The sequence below is a fragment of the Oncorhynchus kisutch genome, linkage group LG3, assembly GCF_002021735.2.
Source record: "Oncorhynchus kisutch isolate 150728-3 linkage group LG3, Okis_V2, whole genome shotgun sequence".
NCBI classification, from domain to species: Eukaryota; Metazoa; Chordata; class Actinopteri; order Salmoniformes; family Salmonidae; genus Oncorhynchus; species Oncorhynchus kisutch.
The window spans coordinates 55,994,358-56,013,665 of NC_034176.2; the positions used below are offsets into that span (position 1 = coordinate 55,994,358).

General features: G+C 42.9%; 1 protein-coding gene across 4 annotated transcripts in view; it reads left to right on the forward strand.

Moving 5' to 3' along the window:
* The window catches only part of ambra1a (autophagy/beclin-1 regulator 1a), a 102,738-nt gene that overhangs the window by 66,463 nt on the left and 16,967 nt on the right, over positions 1 to 19,308 (forward strand). For 3 of the 4 annotated variants that reach the window (XM_020477178.2, XM_031808801.1, XM_031808809.1), the window contains 3 exons: positions 2,064 to 2,203; positions 14,811 to 14,921; positions 15,238 to 15,437. In XM_020477178.2, the coding sequence (XP_020332767.1) occupies positions 2,064 to 2,203; positions 14,811 to 14,921; positions 15,238 to 15,437 (451 nt within the window). Of the gene's footprint in view, positions 1 to 2,063; positions 2,204 to 14,810; positions 14,922 to 15,237; positions 15,732 to 19,308 lie in introns of those variants that run through there. The other variant, XM_031808822.1, reaches the window with a different exon arrangement.

The window sequence follows — 19,308 nt, forward strand, 5'->3', positions numbered from 1 at the left end:
ATTATGGGGGTATTGTGTGTAGATTGATAATATTTCATCCATTTTAAAATAAGGTTGTAACTTAACAAAATGAGGAAAAAGTAAAGCGGTCTGAATATTTTATGAAGGCAGTGTATTTAACAGGGCTGGGATTTAACCTTCCCAGCCCTGCAGATTATGCTGCGAAGAGGCAGAATCATTAGATCATTTATTTTGGTACTGTCCATATGTAGCTTGTTTTTGGTCACAGATCCAGGAATGGCTGAAGAATTGCAACATTTACCTAGAGCTAACGCTGCAGATGGCAATACTGGGTGATTTGAAAATTAATATAATACTTTTAGCAGAAATATTTCTCTTTAATTTACAGTCTGTGGAAAATATGACAATAGAAAGGTTCAGAACTTTTGTGAAGCATCACTGTACAGTTGAAAAATCCAATATGAATGGTGTTAAGAGATAGATGGGAGGGGTTGAATGGAGCTGAAGGGTGGGACTAATAACAACAAGATAGCAAATGTAAAATATTCTTTGTCTGTAACATGTATAACTTTTGTGAAACGGCACAGTTAAAAATATATGGCAAATATACAGTTGAAGTCGGAAGTTTACATATACCTTAGCCAAATACATTTAAACTCATTTTTTCACAATTCCTGACATTTAATCCTAGTAAAAGTTCCCTTTCTTAGGTCAGTTAGGATCACCAGTTTATTTTAAGAATGTGAAATGTCAGAATAATAGTAGAGAGAATGATTTATTTCAGCTTTTATTTCTTTCATCACGTTCCCAGTGGGTCCGAAGTTTACATACACTCAATTAGTATTTGGTAGCATTGCTTTTAAATGGTTTAACTTAGGACAAACGTTTCGGGTATCCTTCCACAAGCTTCCCACATTAAGATGGGTGAATTTTGGCCCATTCCTCCTGACAGAGCTGATGTAACTGAGTCAGGTTTGTAGGCCTCTTTGCTAGCACACGCTTCTTCAGTTCTGCCCACAAATGTTCTATAGGAATGAGGTCAGGGCTTTGTGATGGCCACTCCCAATACCTTGACTTTGTTGTCCTTAAGCCATTTTGCCACATCTATTTTGTGAAGTGCACCAGTCCTTCCTGCAGCAAAGCACCCCCACAATATGATGCTGCCACTCCTGTGCTTCACGATTGGGATAGTGTTCTTCGGCTGAAGGTTTTCACTCAGGCCTATCATCTTTTTAAGTGGGAGAACTTGCACAATTGGTGGCTGACTAAATAATTTTTTTGCCCCACTGTAGCAATCGGGGAATGTGTTAGATGTGTTCTCAATTTGTAAGTTGAACATTTTGCATTCTCTGCGAGCACATCTGACACACTGCCCAAGTTATGGCAGCATAGACTGTCCAATAAGGCTCTCTGAGCTGACAGCTCTTATGCAGATCCCCAATTATGCTGTCTTGCTCCTACGTTTGGAGATGAAGCAAACAGCTTTTACCCTCCTCCTTTGTTATTTCTCCGTATTTTGTCTCGGAGTGGTGTAAAATGTATGCAGGTGTAGACAGACGGGTAAAATGTGGTCATTCGTCTCCGCTTCACAAGGTAAGAGGCAGACAGTAGTACCCGTGTCAGTCACCTGATATGGCTGTCATAGCAGCAGTTTTGGCCAGTCATATTGAGAAGTGGCGTGACAAGCCACGGTGACTGCTCTTGAATGGGCACTCCCAACAACGTCTCTTCTGAACTTGATTCATTGAGGGAACAGCCAACCGTTAAGACAGGGAGCTGCTCGACTCAACAACTCTAATCAGCATTTCAGCAGACAGACTAAAGTTCTAACATTGTTCTGCTATTCCCGCACTAGAAACAGATTATGTCTCAGGTTCTGAATTCTCGGGTTAATTGATAACCAATATATTAACATGAAATTAATGAATAAGTTATAACATGCTAATCTAACGTGAAAGATAAAGCTCATTAGAAGACTGCGCTAATGCAATAAAATTATTTTTAGTATTTTTGTTGTTAGGTTGTATCATATCGGGACAAAAGTGGTACTCTTTGCTCTGTCTGTAATCTATTTATTTCCGTATGTCCCCATTCCCCCCTAGAGAATGTTTGATGTGGTGTACCCCATGGCTTCTGATCAGCGGAGACACGTCAGCATCAACTCGGCCCGCTGGCTCCCAGAACCTGGCTTGGGGCTTGCATACGGTACCAACAAGGGAGACCTAGTCATCTGCAGACCTGTGTAAGTCTGCACTACGCACTCTATATACCTCTGTTTCTCTCTTTCTTGCCTTCCCTCTCGCACAGTGCAATCTGCCCCTGGCTTAGAGACCTAAGTTTGTCCTCACTACCTCTTCTCTCACTACCACAGTATGTTTAAATCAGGAGTGGCCTGTGGCTAGATTTCTCCCTAAGCACATTTCTCTATATGTCAGGTATTTGTTTTACATTTGTACGGAAACAGTTAAAAACTAATAGCCAATTAGTGTGTATTCTATCCCCGCTCTAGATATCTGTTTATGTTGAGGACAAGAATCCCCTCATTTGTGTGGTTACCTAATGGCCCTTAAGAGGGTCCCAGTGCTCATGGCTTTAAAGCCTTTGGCATTCGGGAAGGCAGGCAGCAGCTCCCACCCACCCACGGCAGGCAGGCAGGCAGGGCAGGAAGAGTTGGATCGATGGAGCGCCCACTGACTTATTCAGCCAGCTGTCATCAGCTAAGTCAAGTCAGAGGAGCGTGTTCTCACTGAAGTTCAAAAAGTTTTTCAGTTATGTTTTTCTCTGTTATGTCTGGCTTTCTGAAATAAATTGTCTTGTGTTACAGAGGAAGGATGATTTGTTCTCCCTAGCCCCCGGGCCTGCATTGTTACTTCAAAGAACAAAAACTATAACCAAGTTATCCAACACCAGTAAAATGCGCATTATGACCAAACAGGATTTTCTACACATAAAAATTACAAACCTTACTAACAGCGATAGTTAAGTCTAGACAAATAATGTTATGTGATTTTGAAGAGGGAAATGTGGGAATTTTTAAACGTACCTAAAGACATAGCAATTCATCAACAGCCAAATTGTCTCTAATTTATGTTAGTCATTTGAATGATCCAGCCATAATCATACCTTTACCCAGAGAGTCACTGTACATGCAAGAGACACTTAAAACCGCATCTGTATCGTGAAGCCCTAATTGTGGTCTAACAAATACATGAATAGCGTTCCTACATACAGCACCACAGGTGCATAATAACTAAACAAACATCACAAGAGGATGAACACACACAGTGCTCCCCATGGACATACTGTACAGTATACCACTGCAGCATAGACTCCACATCCCTATTGGGCAAAGCCTATTATATGTGTGTTTACTAATGGTAGAAACAGTTGTGCTGCAATCAGTGGCTCATCTCCTACTACACTATTGAGCAGGGATCATTAAAGAGGGAAATAAAGACCAGAACCCCAGGATGTGTTTATGTTCTCTGGTCTCTTTTAATTGCCTGCGTTGTGTAAATTACATGATCAAACATGTCTACACGGGTCTATAGAAGGACCTTGTAAATGGCCGGACCTCGTATAGCAGCACTACCAACAGCAACAATGCACACGGCTTCTTTCCTGCAGAAAGCTGCATTTTAAGCTGCATTTGAATATCTGGCATCTCTCACATGTGTTGGCACCGTGAGAAAAATGTTTTCTGATTTGCCCACAGGCAGGCTTCTGAGGTGAAGAGGCAGCTTCCTCGCTCTGCACATATTGACGAGAACCCTGAAATCTTCTTCAATCAATTTAGTTTTTTCTTTTCCTACAATATTACATGTTCTGCTTGGATGAAAATCCTATTTAAGGCTGCTTGTTTAACTCGGAAGTGAACTTTCTTTATCCACATTTCAGTTTTACTGGTGATTTCCCTCCTAGCCAAAACAGCCGATCGATGGTGGCTAACTGCGTTCAGTTTGACATTTGAATCAGAGCAAACAATGATCATCAGCCATTTTGGGTGATCAACTGTTTAGGGGATTAGTCATTCAGTCTACCCTTTCTTTGATGATGACCATTAAATATGTGTTTCAAGTACAGTCTACAGGTTTGTACTGATAGCCACCTTTTTACCTTGACCAAATACCATTTGAGTGAAAAAAGTGGTCGCTTGCCCCACAAGTGGAGTACGGTCTAGCGGCGTTCTGTTGGTCATTGTGTGGTCAAAGTGACCTCTTTAGCGACAGAAGGCACTGGGACCAGTTGGGTAGCCTAATCAACCCATGAAAGCCTAATCGAACAGCGGCGTTCTAACAGCAGCCTGTCAAACTCGGCTGTTACCCAGACGTCTCACCGTCTCTGGCTGTCTGATTTCTCAAGTTTGGTGGTCATCCCACACCAAAATATCTCACATTCCATTGTCTTCCATTGTCCTGGTTTCAGGGGATGTGGGTACCACTTGTTGTGGTTGTTTTCTATCGTGGGATTGATTTTTCAGCCCCGTAATTCAATTTTGCAAGCCTGGCTGTTGCAGCCTTTCTGTTTTATTATATATAATAACAGCATGAAAAATAATGCAATGTAACTTTTTTTTAAATCAAGCATGCTGTGCTATAAGCAGCTTTGCTTCGGAGCAGGGACGTGTTGTTGCTGATGAAACTGAAATGAGATCAGGACAGCGAGAGATAGTGGCCTTGTTTGGGAAATAGTCTCATAAAATAATAACTTTCCCCCTCTTGGTCCTAATACTGTCGATTATTTCTTTATCTATCTCCTGAAAGTTTGACCCAACTCCCACTATGTATTCTGCTATTGGCAGCTTTTCTTGGATTGTATTCTTGAACTTCCTTTCAGATTCACAGCTAGTGTGCTGGGGGTCTAAAATGTAAGCTTTTCACGTGCCAAATACTCTAATGGTACAGGTAGGAATTATGAATCAAATCTAAATAAATAAAATCAAATCAAATTGTATTTGTCACATGCGCCGAATACAACAGGTGTAGACCTTACAGTGAAATGCTTACTTACAAGCCCTTTACCAACAATGTAGTTAAGAAAAACACCAACAAAAAAACAAGTAAGGGATAAGAAAAACAAAGAATTAAGGAGCAGCAGTGTAGTAACCTGGTATTTGCTGCTAATGAAATAACTGATCCATACTCATAAGCGTTGTCGGTGCACAGATGTACAGCTTAATGAGAGACCTGTTGAGTCCAGATAAACCAGGAGAAAAGTCATTCATAGATTCAGTCGAGCTATTAAAAAATCACTTCAAACTCAGTGAGAGAGTACAAAGATTCAGGTTTGATTCACGCATGAGAAAACCTATCGAATCAGTGGGGTAATATGTGGCTGAGTTGAGAAAACTAGCATTGGACTGTAGCTATGGGAATACATTATCTCAAATGCTAAGCGATCGGCTGGTGTGTGCGATTAACGATGACAGGATTCAAATACACTTGTTATCAGAGCCTAATCTCATGTTTGAGAATGCACTCAAACTGGCCCAGGCCATGGAGTCTGCGAATAGAAATGCACTGGATTTGCAGGCAAGGGGCGCAACTGCTTGTCAGCTCGGGGATATGAACTTGCAACCTTTCGGTTACTAGTCCAATGCTCTAACCACTAGGCTACCCTGCCGCGCAGAGCAAGCATTCTCAGTGTACAGGGGGGCGAATATGAAGATGGCGAAGCCTTTCATTGTGGAAATGGGAATAAATGGATTGAAGGTAACGTTTGAACTCGACACAGGATGTCTAGTCACGCTGATGAACTGGTCTCAATTCTCTATGAAGTGGAAAAATGTTGAAGTGCCTAAACTGAGTTACACCCCCATTAAACTCAAAATGTACACAGGGGAGAAGATCACTGTGATTTGGAGTTGCTGATGTTCAAGTGGATATCAAGGACAAAAGACAAGTCTGCCTCTCTTAGTAGTGGAAGGTACTGGCCCCAGCTTACTAGGAAGAGGGTGGCTGGAGGAAATAAAATTGAACTGGGATGAAATCAAACATGTCACCACAGAGACATTGACACTACAGCAGGTGCTTTCAAAGCATGAGTGTGTTTTCAAAGAAGAGCTAGGGACATTAAAAGGGGTCCAAGCTACCATTCATGTTGCTGCTGATGCTACTCCCAGATTCTATAGGCCAAGATCAGTTCCATATGCCATGAAGCCTAAAGTGGATGTGGAAATTGACAGACTCCTAGCAGATGATATAATTATACCTGTTTTCTGAGTGGGCAGCACCAGTTGTTTATATACTAAAACCAGATTGTTCAATCAGATTATGCGGTGACTATAAACTGACTGTAAAATAGAGTTTCCTCTGGAGAAGTACCCCATACCCAAAGTGGAGGATTTGCTTTCAACGTTAACCGGAGGGCAACAGTTCACAAAACTGGACATGAGTCACGCATATCAGCAAGTGCTAATGGATAAAGCTTCACAGAAGTACCTTACCATAAACACTCACAGAGAGATGTTTACCTATAAACTTCCAAAGAACAATGGAGGGAATTCTGCAGGGGATACCCAAGGTAGGGGTTTACCTCGATGACATTCTTGTCACGGGACTCACGAAGGAGGAACATCTCAGAAACTTAGAGGAAGTTTTGAGGAGGATGAAGGACGCCGATTCCCGGCTGAAGAGGAGCAAGTGTACACTGTTAGCTAATGAAGTGCAGTACCTGGGTCACAAGGTGGATGCCAAGGGGTTACACACTGTCAAAGCTAAAGTGAGGGCTGTTGTGGAAGCTCCAGCTCCGACAAACGTTTCAGAGCTGAAAGCCTATCTAGGCTTACTGAATAATTATTTATAATCGCTTCCTCCCGAACCTCTCTACCCTCTTAGCTCCTCTACATCAACTGTTAAGGAAGGACGTGGAGAATGGTGCAGAGAAACCTATTGGGTTCATGTCAAGAACATTGTCGCCAGCGGAGAAAAAAAGTACTCTCAGCTGGACAAGGAAGGACTGGCTGTCATATTCGGAATACAGAGATTTCAAGTGTTTATACATAAGCCTCTGATCTCTCTGTTCCATGAACAAAAGCCAGTACCACAAATGGTCTCTCCAAGAGTTCAATGTTGGGCTGTGTGGCTCAGGACCTACGAGTACAGAATAATTTACAAACCAGGTAGATACCATGGGAATGCTGATGCTCTGAGTCGGCTGCCCGTTCCAGAAATCATCATTCAGGAAGAAGAAAATGACCAGGTTTTGATGATCGATGTGTTGGATGATGCACCGGTGAACACAGCACAAATCAGACAATGGACTTCAAAGGATGTGACGTTATCACAAGTGCATGAATTTATTCTGAAAGGATGGTCTACAGTGACAGAGCCTCAGATCATGCCTTACTACACTTGCCGCTTGGTATTGAGTGTTCTAGATGGATGTGTTCTGTGGGGTTCAAGAGTAGTTATCCCACCAGAATTGTGGGGTATGCTACTGAAGTTGTTGCATCAGTCGCATCCAGGCATGTCGAGAATGAAAGGCCTAGCGAGGTCATACGTCTGGTGGCCAAAGATGGCCCACAATGTGGGAAATGAGGTTAGCCGGTGTGCAGAATGTCAGAGTAACAGGAAGTCACCCCCCACCCCACCGCGCCATTACATCCATGGGAATGGATAGAAAAACCATTGGCACAACTACATGTGGACTACGCTGGACCTTCCCTAGGAAAAATGTTCCTTGTGGATTCCAGCTACCATTGAGGATTGCTCAGGACCAGTATCCTATACTGTGATCATCGGAAGTAGACAAAGACTAAGGAGACACGTGGATCAGATCTGAGCTCGAATTCCAGTTCCATCCGGGGATCTGAATCAATTATTAAACCAACAGGACATTACATTGGAACGTTCCCCAGAGTTGCAGTTGGACAAACCACCTGAGACCAGCAGTCCGGGACGACCTCCTCCTGTGAAGTCTCCACAAAAGGACTTTGTTTCACCATCAAGGGGTGAAGATCTGGTGGCACCAGCTACACCACCTCTGAGACGCTCTATTAGAGAGAGATGTCCGCCAGACTTTTTCAGATCAAATGTTTGACAAAATGTAAACAAGAAAATAGCTCAAAGGAATTAAGTTGGGTTAGTAGCTTTAAAGGGGGGGGGGGGAATGTAGTAACCTGGGATATTTATGTTTACCAATAGATGGCAGTATTGACTCAAGACAGGGTTTGCTTCCCGCTATCCATAGCTATTTTTGATGTCTGCCTATATAACTGTGATTAAGAAAGCTTCAGGTAGCTTAAGCCAGGTGCATTAGAGAATATAATTCTAAGTTACAATTAAATACTAAACCGTACTTACGTCTCATTATTCATCAATCTAAGAAGCCTCTAAGGATACTACAAGCAGTAAATAACAATAGTGGGGCTATATACAGGGGGTGCCGGTTCAGAGTCAATGGGTCAATGTGCGGGGGGCACCGGTGTTGAGGTAATTATGTACATGCAGGTAGGGTTATTAAAGTGGCTATGCATAGATAATAACAGAGTAGCAGCAGTGTGGGGGGTGCAAATAGTCTAGTTAGCCATTTGATTAGCTAGTAATTAGTGCAGGAGTCTTATGGCTTGGGGGTAAAAGCTGTTTAGAAGCCTCTTGGACCTAGACTTGACGCTCCGGTACTGCTTGCCGTGCAGTAGCAGAGAGAACAGTCTATGACTAGGGTGGCTGGAGTCTTTTTTTAGGACCTTCCTCCTTTTTAGGACCTTCCTCTGACACCGCCTGGTATAGAGATCCTGGATGGCAGGAAGCTTGGCCCCGGTGATGTACTGGGCCTTACGCACTACCCTCTGTAGTGCCTTGCGGTCAGAGTCCGAGCAGTTTCCATACCAGGCAGTGATGCAACCATGTTGATGCTCTTGATGGTGCAGCCGTAGAACCTTTTGAAAATCTGAGGACCCATGCCAAATCTTTTCAGTCTCCTGAGGGGGAATAGGTTTTGTCGTGCCCTCTTCTCGACTGTCTTGATGTTTTTGGATCATGTTAGTTTGTTGGTGATGTGGAGACCAAAGAACTTGAAGCTCTCAACCTGTTCCACTACAGCCCCGTCAATGAGAGTGGGGGCGTGCTCGGTCCTCCTTTTCCTGTAGTCCACAATCATCTCCTTTGTCTTGATCACGTTCAGGGAGAGGTTGTTGTCCTTGCACCACACGGTCAGGTCTCTGACCTCCTCCCTATAGGCTGTCTCATCATTGTCGGTGATCACTGTTGTGTCATTGGCAAACTTAATGAATGTGTTTGAGTTATGCCTGGCCGTGCAGTCATGAGTGAACAGGGAGTACAGGACGGGACTGAGCACGCAGCCCTGAGGGGCCCCCGTGTTGAGGATCAGAGTGGAGGATGTGTTGTTACCTACCCTTACCACCTGGCGGCGGCCCGTCAGGAAGTCTAGGATGCATTCGCAGACGGAGGTCTTGAGTCCCAGGGTCCTTAGCTTAGTGATGAGCTTTGAGGGCACTATGGTGTTGAATGCTGTGCTGTAGTCAATGAATAGCATTCTCACATAGGTGTTCCTTTTGTCCAGGTGGGAAAGGGCAGCGTGGAGTGCAATAGAGATTGCATCATCTGTAGATCTGTTGGTGCGGTATGCAAATTGGAATGGGTCTAAGGTTTCCAGGGATGATGATTGTGGTGATGTTAGCCATGACCGGCCTTTCAAAGCATTTCATGGCTACAGACGTGAGTGCTTCTGGTCGGTAGTCATTTAGGCAGGTTACCTTAGTGTTCTTGGGCACAAGGTCTATGGTGGTCTGCTTGAAACATGTTGGTATTACAGACCCAGACCGGGAGAGGTTTAAAATGTCAGTGAAGACACTTGCCAGTTGGTCAGTGCATGCTCGGAGTACACATCCTGGTAATCCGTCTGCCCCAGCGGCCTTGTGAATGTTGACCTGTTTAAAGGTCTTACATCGGCTGCGGTGAGCGTGAACACACAATCATCCGGACCAGCTGATGCTCTCATGCATGTTTCAATGTTACATGCCTAAAAGCGAGCAATTCCTTGCTTGTTAGTACAGGGTCTATGTCAGGTTAACTGCGGACTTTGATTGGTTATCTGACTGGAACCAGGGTTTCACATGTACAGGTACCTGAGGAAATCTATCCTCAAATTGATTATCCCGCTCCTGCTTCTCACTTTACACAGTGGATTTCTTACATTTGAAGCAGAAAATGTAGGGACTTGTAAAACCAGATGCACACTCATGATATCCAGCACCTTCTCTCTCTCTAGTACTGTATGTGTATCATCATCATCATCCATCATCATCACACATACACATTGATATCCCATAAAAGCCTCTAAATGTAGTGAGGTGGAGTGGTTTTGTGCCCGACGGAGTTTGGAACAGCTGGAGGAGAACTGGCCAGTCACCCAGAGACTGCTGGGTAAAAGAGCCCTGAGGAAGAGCTCTCATTATCCCTTTTATGGAGGCATTTTAAGACCTTTGGCAAAACAGTTGATGCTTCAGCTCTTGAGCATTTTAGTCCCAAACATCTTTGTCCAAACTGTCTCTATTCCAGTTCTTAGTGTTGTTCTAAGTGTGTTAAGGAGTTTCTAGCAAATCTGCACTCACTACAGCTGGATGTGGTACTGTACTTGCTAATGAACTTCATCTGCTACATATTATCAAAGACAGTGATGAATAAGCAAGCAGTTCCCATACCCAATTTCTGTCTCAGACACAGGTTTGAGTCAAAATAACAGATGCATAACTTATGCATGTGTCTGTTTAATCTTCCTGGTGATATTTGCCGAGCTCAATTATAACACCCCCTGGATTTACACGTACACACAAACACACTTTAGGTTGGAGAGGCTGGAGCAGAGGGCAGCCGCAGTGCCCGATGAGCAGTTTAGGGGCTTTAAGTTCCTTGCTCAAGGGAACATCAACGGTAGGTGGCACCTGAAGTATTGATGCCAGCAACCCTCTGGTTGCAAGACTTGCTCCCTGCCATCAGCCACGCTGAAGAAGCATCAGTGTCGGATTCATGCAAATGAGAGAAGACATGGATTGTCTTCCTCCTTTGGTGATTTCAGCAGGTCTCTTCTTCTGCCTGGTGTGCTTACTGTAAAGAGCCAAGGTAAAGCAGACAATCTGACAGGATTTGAAAGCAGTAGCATGTCAGGGGCCGCCGTTCCAGCGATTTAAGTGTCATGCATTCAATTTGTCTCTCAGATTATATTATTTTTGCCTGAGGGAGTGAGTGAAAAAAAATATATCCCCTTTCTCTCTCTCTCTCTCATCCATTTTTCCTTTCAGCACACCAGTCCATCAACTGCACTGGCTTACACACCAGAATATGGTCTTTGGAAATATACACATACTGTTTATCTACCCACCGGCGTGAGAACAGTCCTTAAAAGATATCCACTTTTGTGCTATTGAAATTAATATCTTCCCAGTTTAATGCCTGCCAGCAGTTTTCCTAAATCCATGGTAACTACCCCAAAAAGAGTGCCATTGCTCAGTTTCTTATCAAGTATCTCATTTCCCTGTATCACACTTATTTTGATAAACGGTTGTAGCGGAAGGGTCGTTAAGTGTACATGATTTATCAGTGTCTCTCACAGGCTGCTGATTCGCTGACTCTGCTGTCTGTCCACTGATGCTGGGGATTAATGGAACATGGAAACTATTTTCCTCATTTCCTTCTAAGATATAGCTGATGGACACATTTGAATGGTGCTGTCTTCACAGAAACCAACTGCTTGACTATCTCTTGCTATTCGATGTAACCTTGGTTTATGGAGCAGCTTGCATTCTCCCAACATTCAGGCCACATTACTATGTGGGTGTGACTTAAAGACATGCTCTGCAACTTTGGCGACGACAAAGTATTTTTTTAAACCTCTCGTTTAGGTCTGAATGTGACAATGTGTAGTTCATACATGCATAACCTATGAGCAGAACTACTGTTTTACCTAAATTAGCCACACAATCCCAATTTGTTTGAAAGCGACTGTTTTTCTGGAAACTGTGCTGTGCCCTTTTCCCTACATTTTCCCCTACGTGGGCCAGCCTCTTAGCAATTCGAGTTCTAGCCAATGAGCTTCAGCCCCTCGCCATTTGAGTGTCAGCTAGCAAGATTCCCTCACAGCAAAGCAAGAGAGTGCAATGTCCGCCATTTTCGCGACCAATTTTGGCTCGTGAGCGCTACTTTCAGAACTACTGGATAGCAATTATACAAAAGAGCCGGAGAATGTCTTTCAATCGAGTTTATAGGAGTAATAACACGTAGTGCTTTTCATTACTGTGTTATCACATAGATCTACGTAGGCAAAAATAATACATTTTAAAAATACAATAAAAATATACTTTTAGAATCAAGGCAGGAAATAGCAGTAGTAGGCTAGGTGCTAAAAGGACTTTCCAGGTTAGGACTATAAGAAAGACTATAAGAAAGAGTCTGTAGAAATGTGTTTTTAAGGCCCATATTAAACATTCTGATTGCACTGTTCAGATAAGGCTGCATGAGGGCATGCGTTTTAGGGTGGTTGATGGTTGAGAACAGGATTCTGAGTTTAGCCTCGTTGTCAATCATGGTGGCGTAGAAGGTTGATCGTGCTGCTTTTAGGGCAGCAGAATAGCTTGCTTTGGTGGTCTTTGTAGGCCAGTAGTTGGGTCGTGAAGCCGTCCTTCCTCCCAACGTTTCTCAAGCTTAAGGTCATGAGTCTTCGTTCTGCACAGTTCATCAGTGAACCAGGGTGAAGAGTGTTGGAAGGTTACGGGAGCAATGATGTTCAGGGTATTACTCAGAGTGCTGTTGTACAGGTTGACCATGTCGTCGAGGGTCGCGAACTTGCGTCAGACTCAAAAGTGGGCTGGATGTGTTAAGTTTCCTTAAATTGCAGAATTGAATGGCCCCCATTGGGCAGTGGAGCAGCGTGGGAGCATTCAGACCGTGTCACAGACTTGTGGTCAGATATACCAAGTTCGAGGACATCCCAAGTCAGAGGCAGGGACATCTCCAGTGATAATGTATTGTGTGTTGATGGTTGTGGGTGGGGAACATTTACATGTTGCACATGATTTAGACTGCAAGTTGAGGAAGTCAGCAGCCATAGAGCACTTGGGTGAGTCAACATGGATTTTAAAGTCACCCAAAATGATAGTGTTGGAGAGGGTGGAGCATACAGAGGTTAATAGTTTGCAGAACTCAGGAATAAAAGATTTAAAAAACTGCTTGTCTGGAGGGGATTGGGGGCTGTAAACAAGGATAACAAGTGAGAGGATTTGGTTGTTTACATTTAAAAGCAAGGCACTCAGACTGAAAATCAGCAACAGTCTGTGGGTTTTAAATAAAGCACTCTTTATAAAACAGTAAGGTCTCCACCACGGCCGTGGCTGTGTGCCTTTTCAATGTATTTATATCCAGGCGGCACTGAAGCATTTACATTGTGAAAGTCCCCCTCTTTGTGCCATTTTTCAGTGATGCAGATCATGTCAAAATCATTGTCCGAGATCGTCACACAAAAGAGGCGACTTGTTAAGAATTGAAGATGTAGAGTGCACGACGTCTGAAAACATTGGTGGAAACACTTTCATTTCATTTTGGTTGGTCCTCTGCCCTCTGTATGGACTGTATTGGCTTGGGAGTGGGTGACGTAGTTTGCCTGAGGGTCAGCCTGCAGAAATGGCCCTTTATCACCTAAGTCCGGTACTCTCATTGTGAGTGCATTACAATAGACTTTAGTTTGTTAATTAGTCTCCTACCGCCTCATCGTCCTCACCATGTTGTCCGTAGGAGCCCGTATTGAAAGAGGCTGTTCTTCTGAGGATTTCTTCTGTATAGTAAATGAAGGTTGCTGCCATTTCAGAATCTTTTCATCCAGCCTTCGGTCGAGGAGACGAGGATCTAGAAAGATCTAGTTAGGCTGGTATTTGAATCCAAACAATTTGCAGGTTCTAGCCAAATCTGTTAACTCATTTAACGTTGCTGATAAAAAAAATAATGAGGTTCTTATGTTCTATACTTGATAAGCTATCAAAAAATTGAAATGCTTCTCTTTAATTACTTGTTACTTATCTCTTATTCTTATCCATATTTTTTTGAAACTGCATTGTTGGCTCGTAAGCAAGCATGTCACTAAGGTCTACACCTGTTTTATTCGGCGCATGTGTCTAATAACATTTTGATTTGTTAAAAACAATGCGCTTAAACACTTAACAAAGGATTAATATACCAAGGCTACCTCTAGGTGCCATGGCAACCATGGAACTCCAGTGCCATTCTGTCTCTGCTTCATAAGATTCAATCCAATCCTGCTGGACAGGAATGTTTTCGATATGAATTTGAAGGTCTTCAGGTTATTTTATGGTTCAACACCAATTGAACAGACACTTATTGGTAAGATTCTCAGACCAGAGCAGTATTATGAAAACAATCTCAACTGTTCCACTGCAATTATTTAAATTGTATTTATACTCTACCCCGAAGATAGCCGGAGTGCATGCCCTGAATTGATTTTTTTTATCAGATTAAATCATAATTGTGGATGCATCCAGGTCTGACAACCTCCCTCAGTCAACATGAGGGACTACAGATTTGTCATCTTAATGCTGGGGACCATTGTGAGGAGTCTGCTTGTACTGTACATCCTTTTTTGATTGGTTTGAAATACTGTAACTTATTGAAAGCTTTAGCATATCCTGCTGTATAGGTCTGACATGACGAGTGGAACATTGTAACTTAACGTTTTTAGTTCTCTGATTTAACATACAAATATGACCAAATGATGAAGCATGAGCAACAACATGACAATAATGACTCATTGTACAATGTCCCTCTCTCTTTCCTTCTCTTTGTTTCTTTCTCTCCCTCTCTCTCTACTTCATCTCTCCCCTCTAGAGATGCCCAGTCAGACGGAGACGGCCCCGCTGAGCACAGTGAGCCCATATTTGCTGTCAACAACAATCGAGGCAGTGGTACCGGTGGGAGCCGCGATGGAGAGCGACCAGGGTGAGAATTGGCTGGGGCAGGCCTTTGAGGATGGTGTGTGTGAGAACACTAGTTAGGCATATGTGGCTTTCAGAGAAGGGGGATGTGCAAGTAGTTTAAATTTTTTTCTTCAATGGAGATATGAAAGTCTCCTGTCTAGCAGGCATTCTCTGAACTGTTTACACGCTAGTTCTGTGTGTTGACATTGGACTCTCCCCTTTTGCTCACAACAATACCTTTATTTTCAACAAAATGCAATGCCAACGCTAGTCTCATACACACACACTTACATCCATGTGGCCTTTATCAACATGTGCCATGTGGCTGTGTTTTGCAGGAGCAGCAGGGCCCCCTTGAGGTCTGAAAGGGACATGAGACTTATGAACGCCATCGGTCTCCAGCCCCGTCACCCTACCCCCGTTGTGACCTCACAAGGCACACAGACACCCGTCCTCCTACGTCTTCAGAATGCCGAAACACAGACTGACCAAGAGCCACAGGTTCCCAGCACCTCCCGGGCCTCCCAAGCAACAAACAGTACATCTACCTATATCTATACCCATCTCGCTCTCCCTCCAATCCCTCCAGTATTTACCGTCACTACTAGATCTACAATGCCTTTGGAAAGTATTCAGACCCTTTGACTTTATACACATTTTGTTACTTTACAGACTTACTCTAAAATGGATTAAATAAATAAAAATCCTTAGCAATCTACACACATTATTACCCCATAATGAAGTCAAAACAAGCTTTTCAAATGTTTTGCTAATTTATACAAATAGAAAAAACAGAAATACTTTATTTACGTAAGTATTCAGACTCTTTGCTATGAGATGTGAAATTGAGCTCAGGTGCACCCTTTTTCCATTGATCATCCTTGAGATGTTTCTACAACTTGGAGTCCACCTGTGGTAAATTCAATTGATTGGACATGATTTAGAAAGGTCCACACCTGTCTATATCAGGTCCCATGGTTGGCAGTGCATGTCAGAGCAAAAAACAAACCATGAGGTTGAAGGAGTTGTCCGTAGAGCTCCGAGACAGGATTGTCCGAGACATAGATCTGGGGAAGGGTACCAAAAAAATGTATGCAGCATTGAAGGTCCCCAAAAACACAGTGGCCTCCATCATTCTTAAATGGAAGAAGTTTGGAACCACCAAAACTCTTCCCAAGAGCTGGTCACCTGGCCAAACTGAGCAATTGGGGGAGTAGGGCCTTGGTCAGGGAGTTGACCAAGAACCCGATGGTCATTCAGACAGATCTCTAGACTTCTTCTGTGGAGATGGGAGAACCTTCCAGAAGGACAACCATCTCTGCAGCACTCCACCAATCAGGCCTTTATGGTAGAGTGGCCAGACAGAAGCCACTCAGTAAAAGGCACATGACAGCCCGCTTGGAGTTTGCCAAAAGGCACCTAAAGACTCTCAGACCATGAGAAATAACATTCTCTGGTCTAATGAAACCAAGATTGAACTCTTTGGCCTGAATGCCAAGCATCACACGTCTGGAGGAATCCTGGCACCATCTCTACTGTGAAGTATGGTGGTGGCAAGCGTCATGCTGTGGGGATGTGTTTCAGCTGCAGGGACTGAGAGACTAGTCAGATTTGAGGCAAAGTTGAACGGAGCAAAGTACAGAGAGATCCTTGATGAAAACTTACTCCAGAGTGCACAGGACCTCCGACTCGGGTGAAGGTTCAACTTCCTACAGGTCTACGACCCTAAGCGCACAGCCAAGACAACGCAGGAGTGGCTTCGTGACAAGTCTCTGAATGTCCTTGAGTGGCCCAGCCAGAGCCCAAACTTGATCCCCATCAGACATCTCTGGAAATAGCTGTGCAGCGACGCTCCCCATCCAACCTGACAGAGCTTGAGAGGATCTGCACTGAAGAATGGGAGAAACTCCCCAAATACAGGTGTGCCAAGCTTGTAGCGTCATAACCAAGAAGTCTCGAGGCTGTAATCGCTGCCAACTGTGCTTTAACAAAGTACTGAATAATGTGTCTGAATACTTATGTAAATGTGATATTTCAGTTTTTTTTAAAGTTTTTTTATTAATTAGCAAAAAAATCTAAAAACCTCTTATTGCTTTGTCGTTATGGGGTATTGTGGGTGGGTGGGTGGATTGAGGAAAATGTTTAGAATAAGGCTGTAACCTAATAAAATGTGGAAAAAGTCAAGGGGTCTGAATACTTTCCGAATGCAGTGTACATCGTTTTTACTGAGCTGTTCAAATATGTAATGTCTTAACGGGTAAGTCTGGTTAAATCGGCATCAAATTAATCCCAGAACTATTTAATATTCTAAACACAATATGCAGAGAGCCCAAGGCTCCCCTCAGGCATATTTTAAGGACTTTCACAAATGAGTAATTGACAAATTTTCAGGATGATACTTTCATTAATTGAGCGAGTGAACCGTGGAAATCGGGTTCCATTTTACTGCACAACACAACAGTACTTCTACAATGGCTGTTTTTTTTTCATTAATGGGGAATTTGTTCCCTGTTGCTGTCAGGAAATACAACCCGGCAAATTAGTAGCGTCATAATTTAATGAACTTTTTATGGAATCCTTTTCATTTGGCATTTAAGACTAATTGCAATCAGTGAACAACCTCCTTGACCTCATTCCATACAGAGCTAGTTAGAGGTACATTTAGTTAGAGGTACATTTCACAATTTTTCAACTTCATATTCATAATCTCCAGCACCACCCCAACATCAACACACTGTATGTGAAAGTGGCGTTTCTATATTTTGGGGTCAAAAAAGATAGAGGAAGATGCTGTGTTTCCAATGACATCATCAACCAATTAGTAGGCAATGCCTTCTCATAATTGGTTAAATTCACATGATGCACATCAATGATGTCATTGGAAATATGTGTACTTCCTCTCTTTACTACAAAACAGAAACGCAGCATTTTCACACATGTTGGGGTGGTGGTGGAGACAATCAATGTGAAGTAAAGAAATTGCCCTTTTAAGACACAAACCTCTTAATTGCCCTTGGTTCCTAAGTCAGGTGAAGTGGATCATTACTTGTCTGTTGTCCCAGTGGTAATATAGCAATACCAATTATCCCCCATCTCTGCATTAACTGTCTTAGTAACAGATCACAGAAATAGATGTTGTGATATTGGGTCTCGTCCAAAACCCGTCTCTTGGGGCACTGAAATATAATTTTCATTACTGTATCTTCATGTTTCCCAGTGGCACATCTGGGAACGTGAGTGCTATCAGAGAAAATAAGACCTTCATAGTACACTTTTGTGTCTCTGGGCTTTATAAGGTTCTATCTAAAGGGGTTTAGACTCAATTTCATAGAAGTCAATATCCACAAACAGAGCACCAGAGTCCATTTTGGCTCAGCTGGAATGTTGTACACAATACATTAGGTTGCGAGAGCATTAGCACAACTCCATTATACTAATTACAAATGAATGATTGAAACAATAAACACCTGGCGAGAAATCGAAAACGGGCTCTCATGCCCAGCCTTTGCAATCAAGGCCCTTTCACCTTTCATCCAATCGGATCCAGCACTTACCATTTACCTCTGTTTCTACTCCCCTATTGTTGTTGTTAATGTACCAATGACTGGTATAGTGATTATATAGCATAGTAAGGGGATAGAGAGACACTCTGCTGTATGTAGGAGTGTACTAACTGTACCTCACTTGACCTCACTGACCGTGTGTATTCATTCTGTCATGGTCCTCGTCATACAGGTTGAGCTATGAGAGGATTCTCTGACAGGTGTCCAGGAGTTAGATGGTAATAAAGGTTGATTACTTTGACTCCAACCCGCTGCCCTTCAAAAATGGACTGCTCAGACTCCACATTTCTCCAGTGAAAATGTGCCTATTTCTTGAAGACTTGACTCTTTTTTTACTTTTATTTAACCTTTTGTTTAACTAGGCATGTCAGTTAAGAATTCTTATTTACAATTATGGCCTACCCCCAGCCAAACCTTGACTATGGTGGGCCAATTGTGTACCGCCCTATTGGACTCCCAATCACGGCCGGATGTGATACAGCCTGGATTCGAACCAGGGACTGACTCGGAAGCCCAAATATATAAGAAACACTGAAGAAGGTGAAACACTTAAGAGATCTACTTCCTTACTCAAACCTGAAGTTAGGTTTCATAATATCTAATATTATCTGATATATAAATTCAGCAAAAAAAGAAACATCCGCTCACTGTCAACTGTTTTATTTTCAGCAAATGTAACGTGTAAATATTTGTATGAACATAAGATTCAACAACTGAGACATAAACTGAAATAAGATCCACAGACATGTGACTAACAGAAATTGAATAATGTGTCCCTGAACAAAGAGGGGGTCAAAATAAAAAGTAACAGTCAGTATCTAGTGTGGCCATCAGCTGAATTAAGTA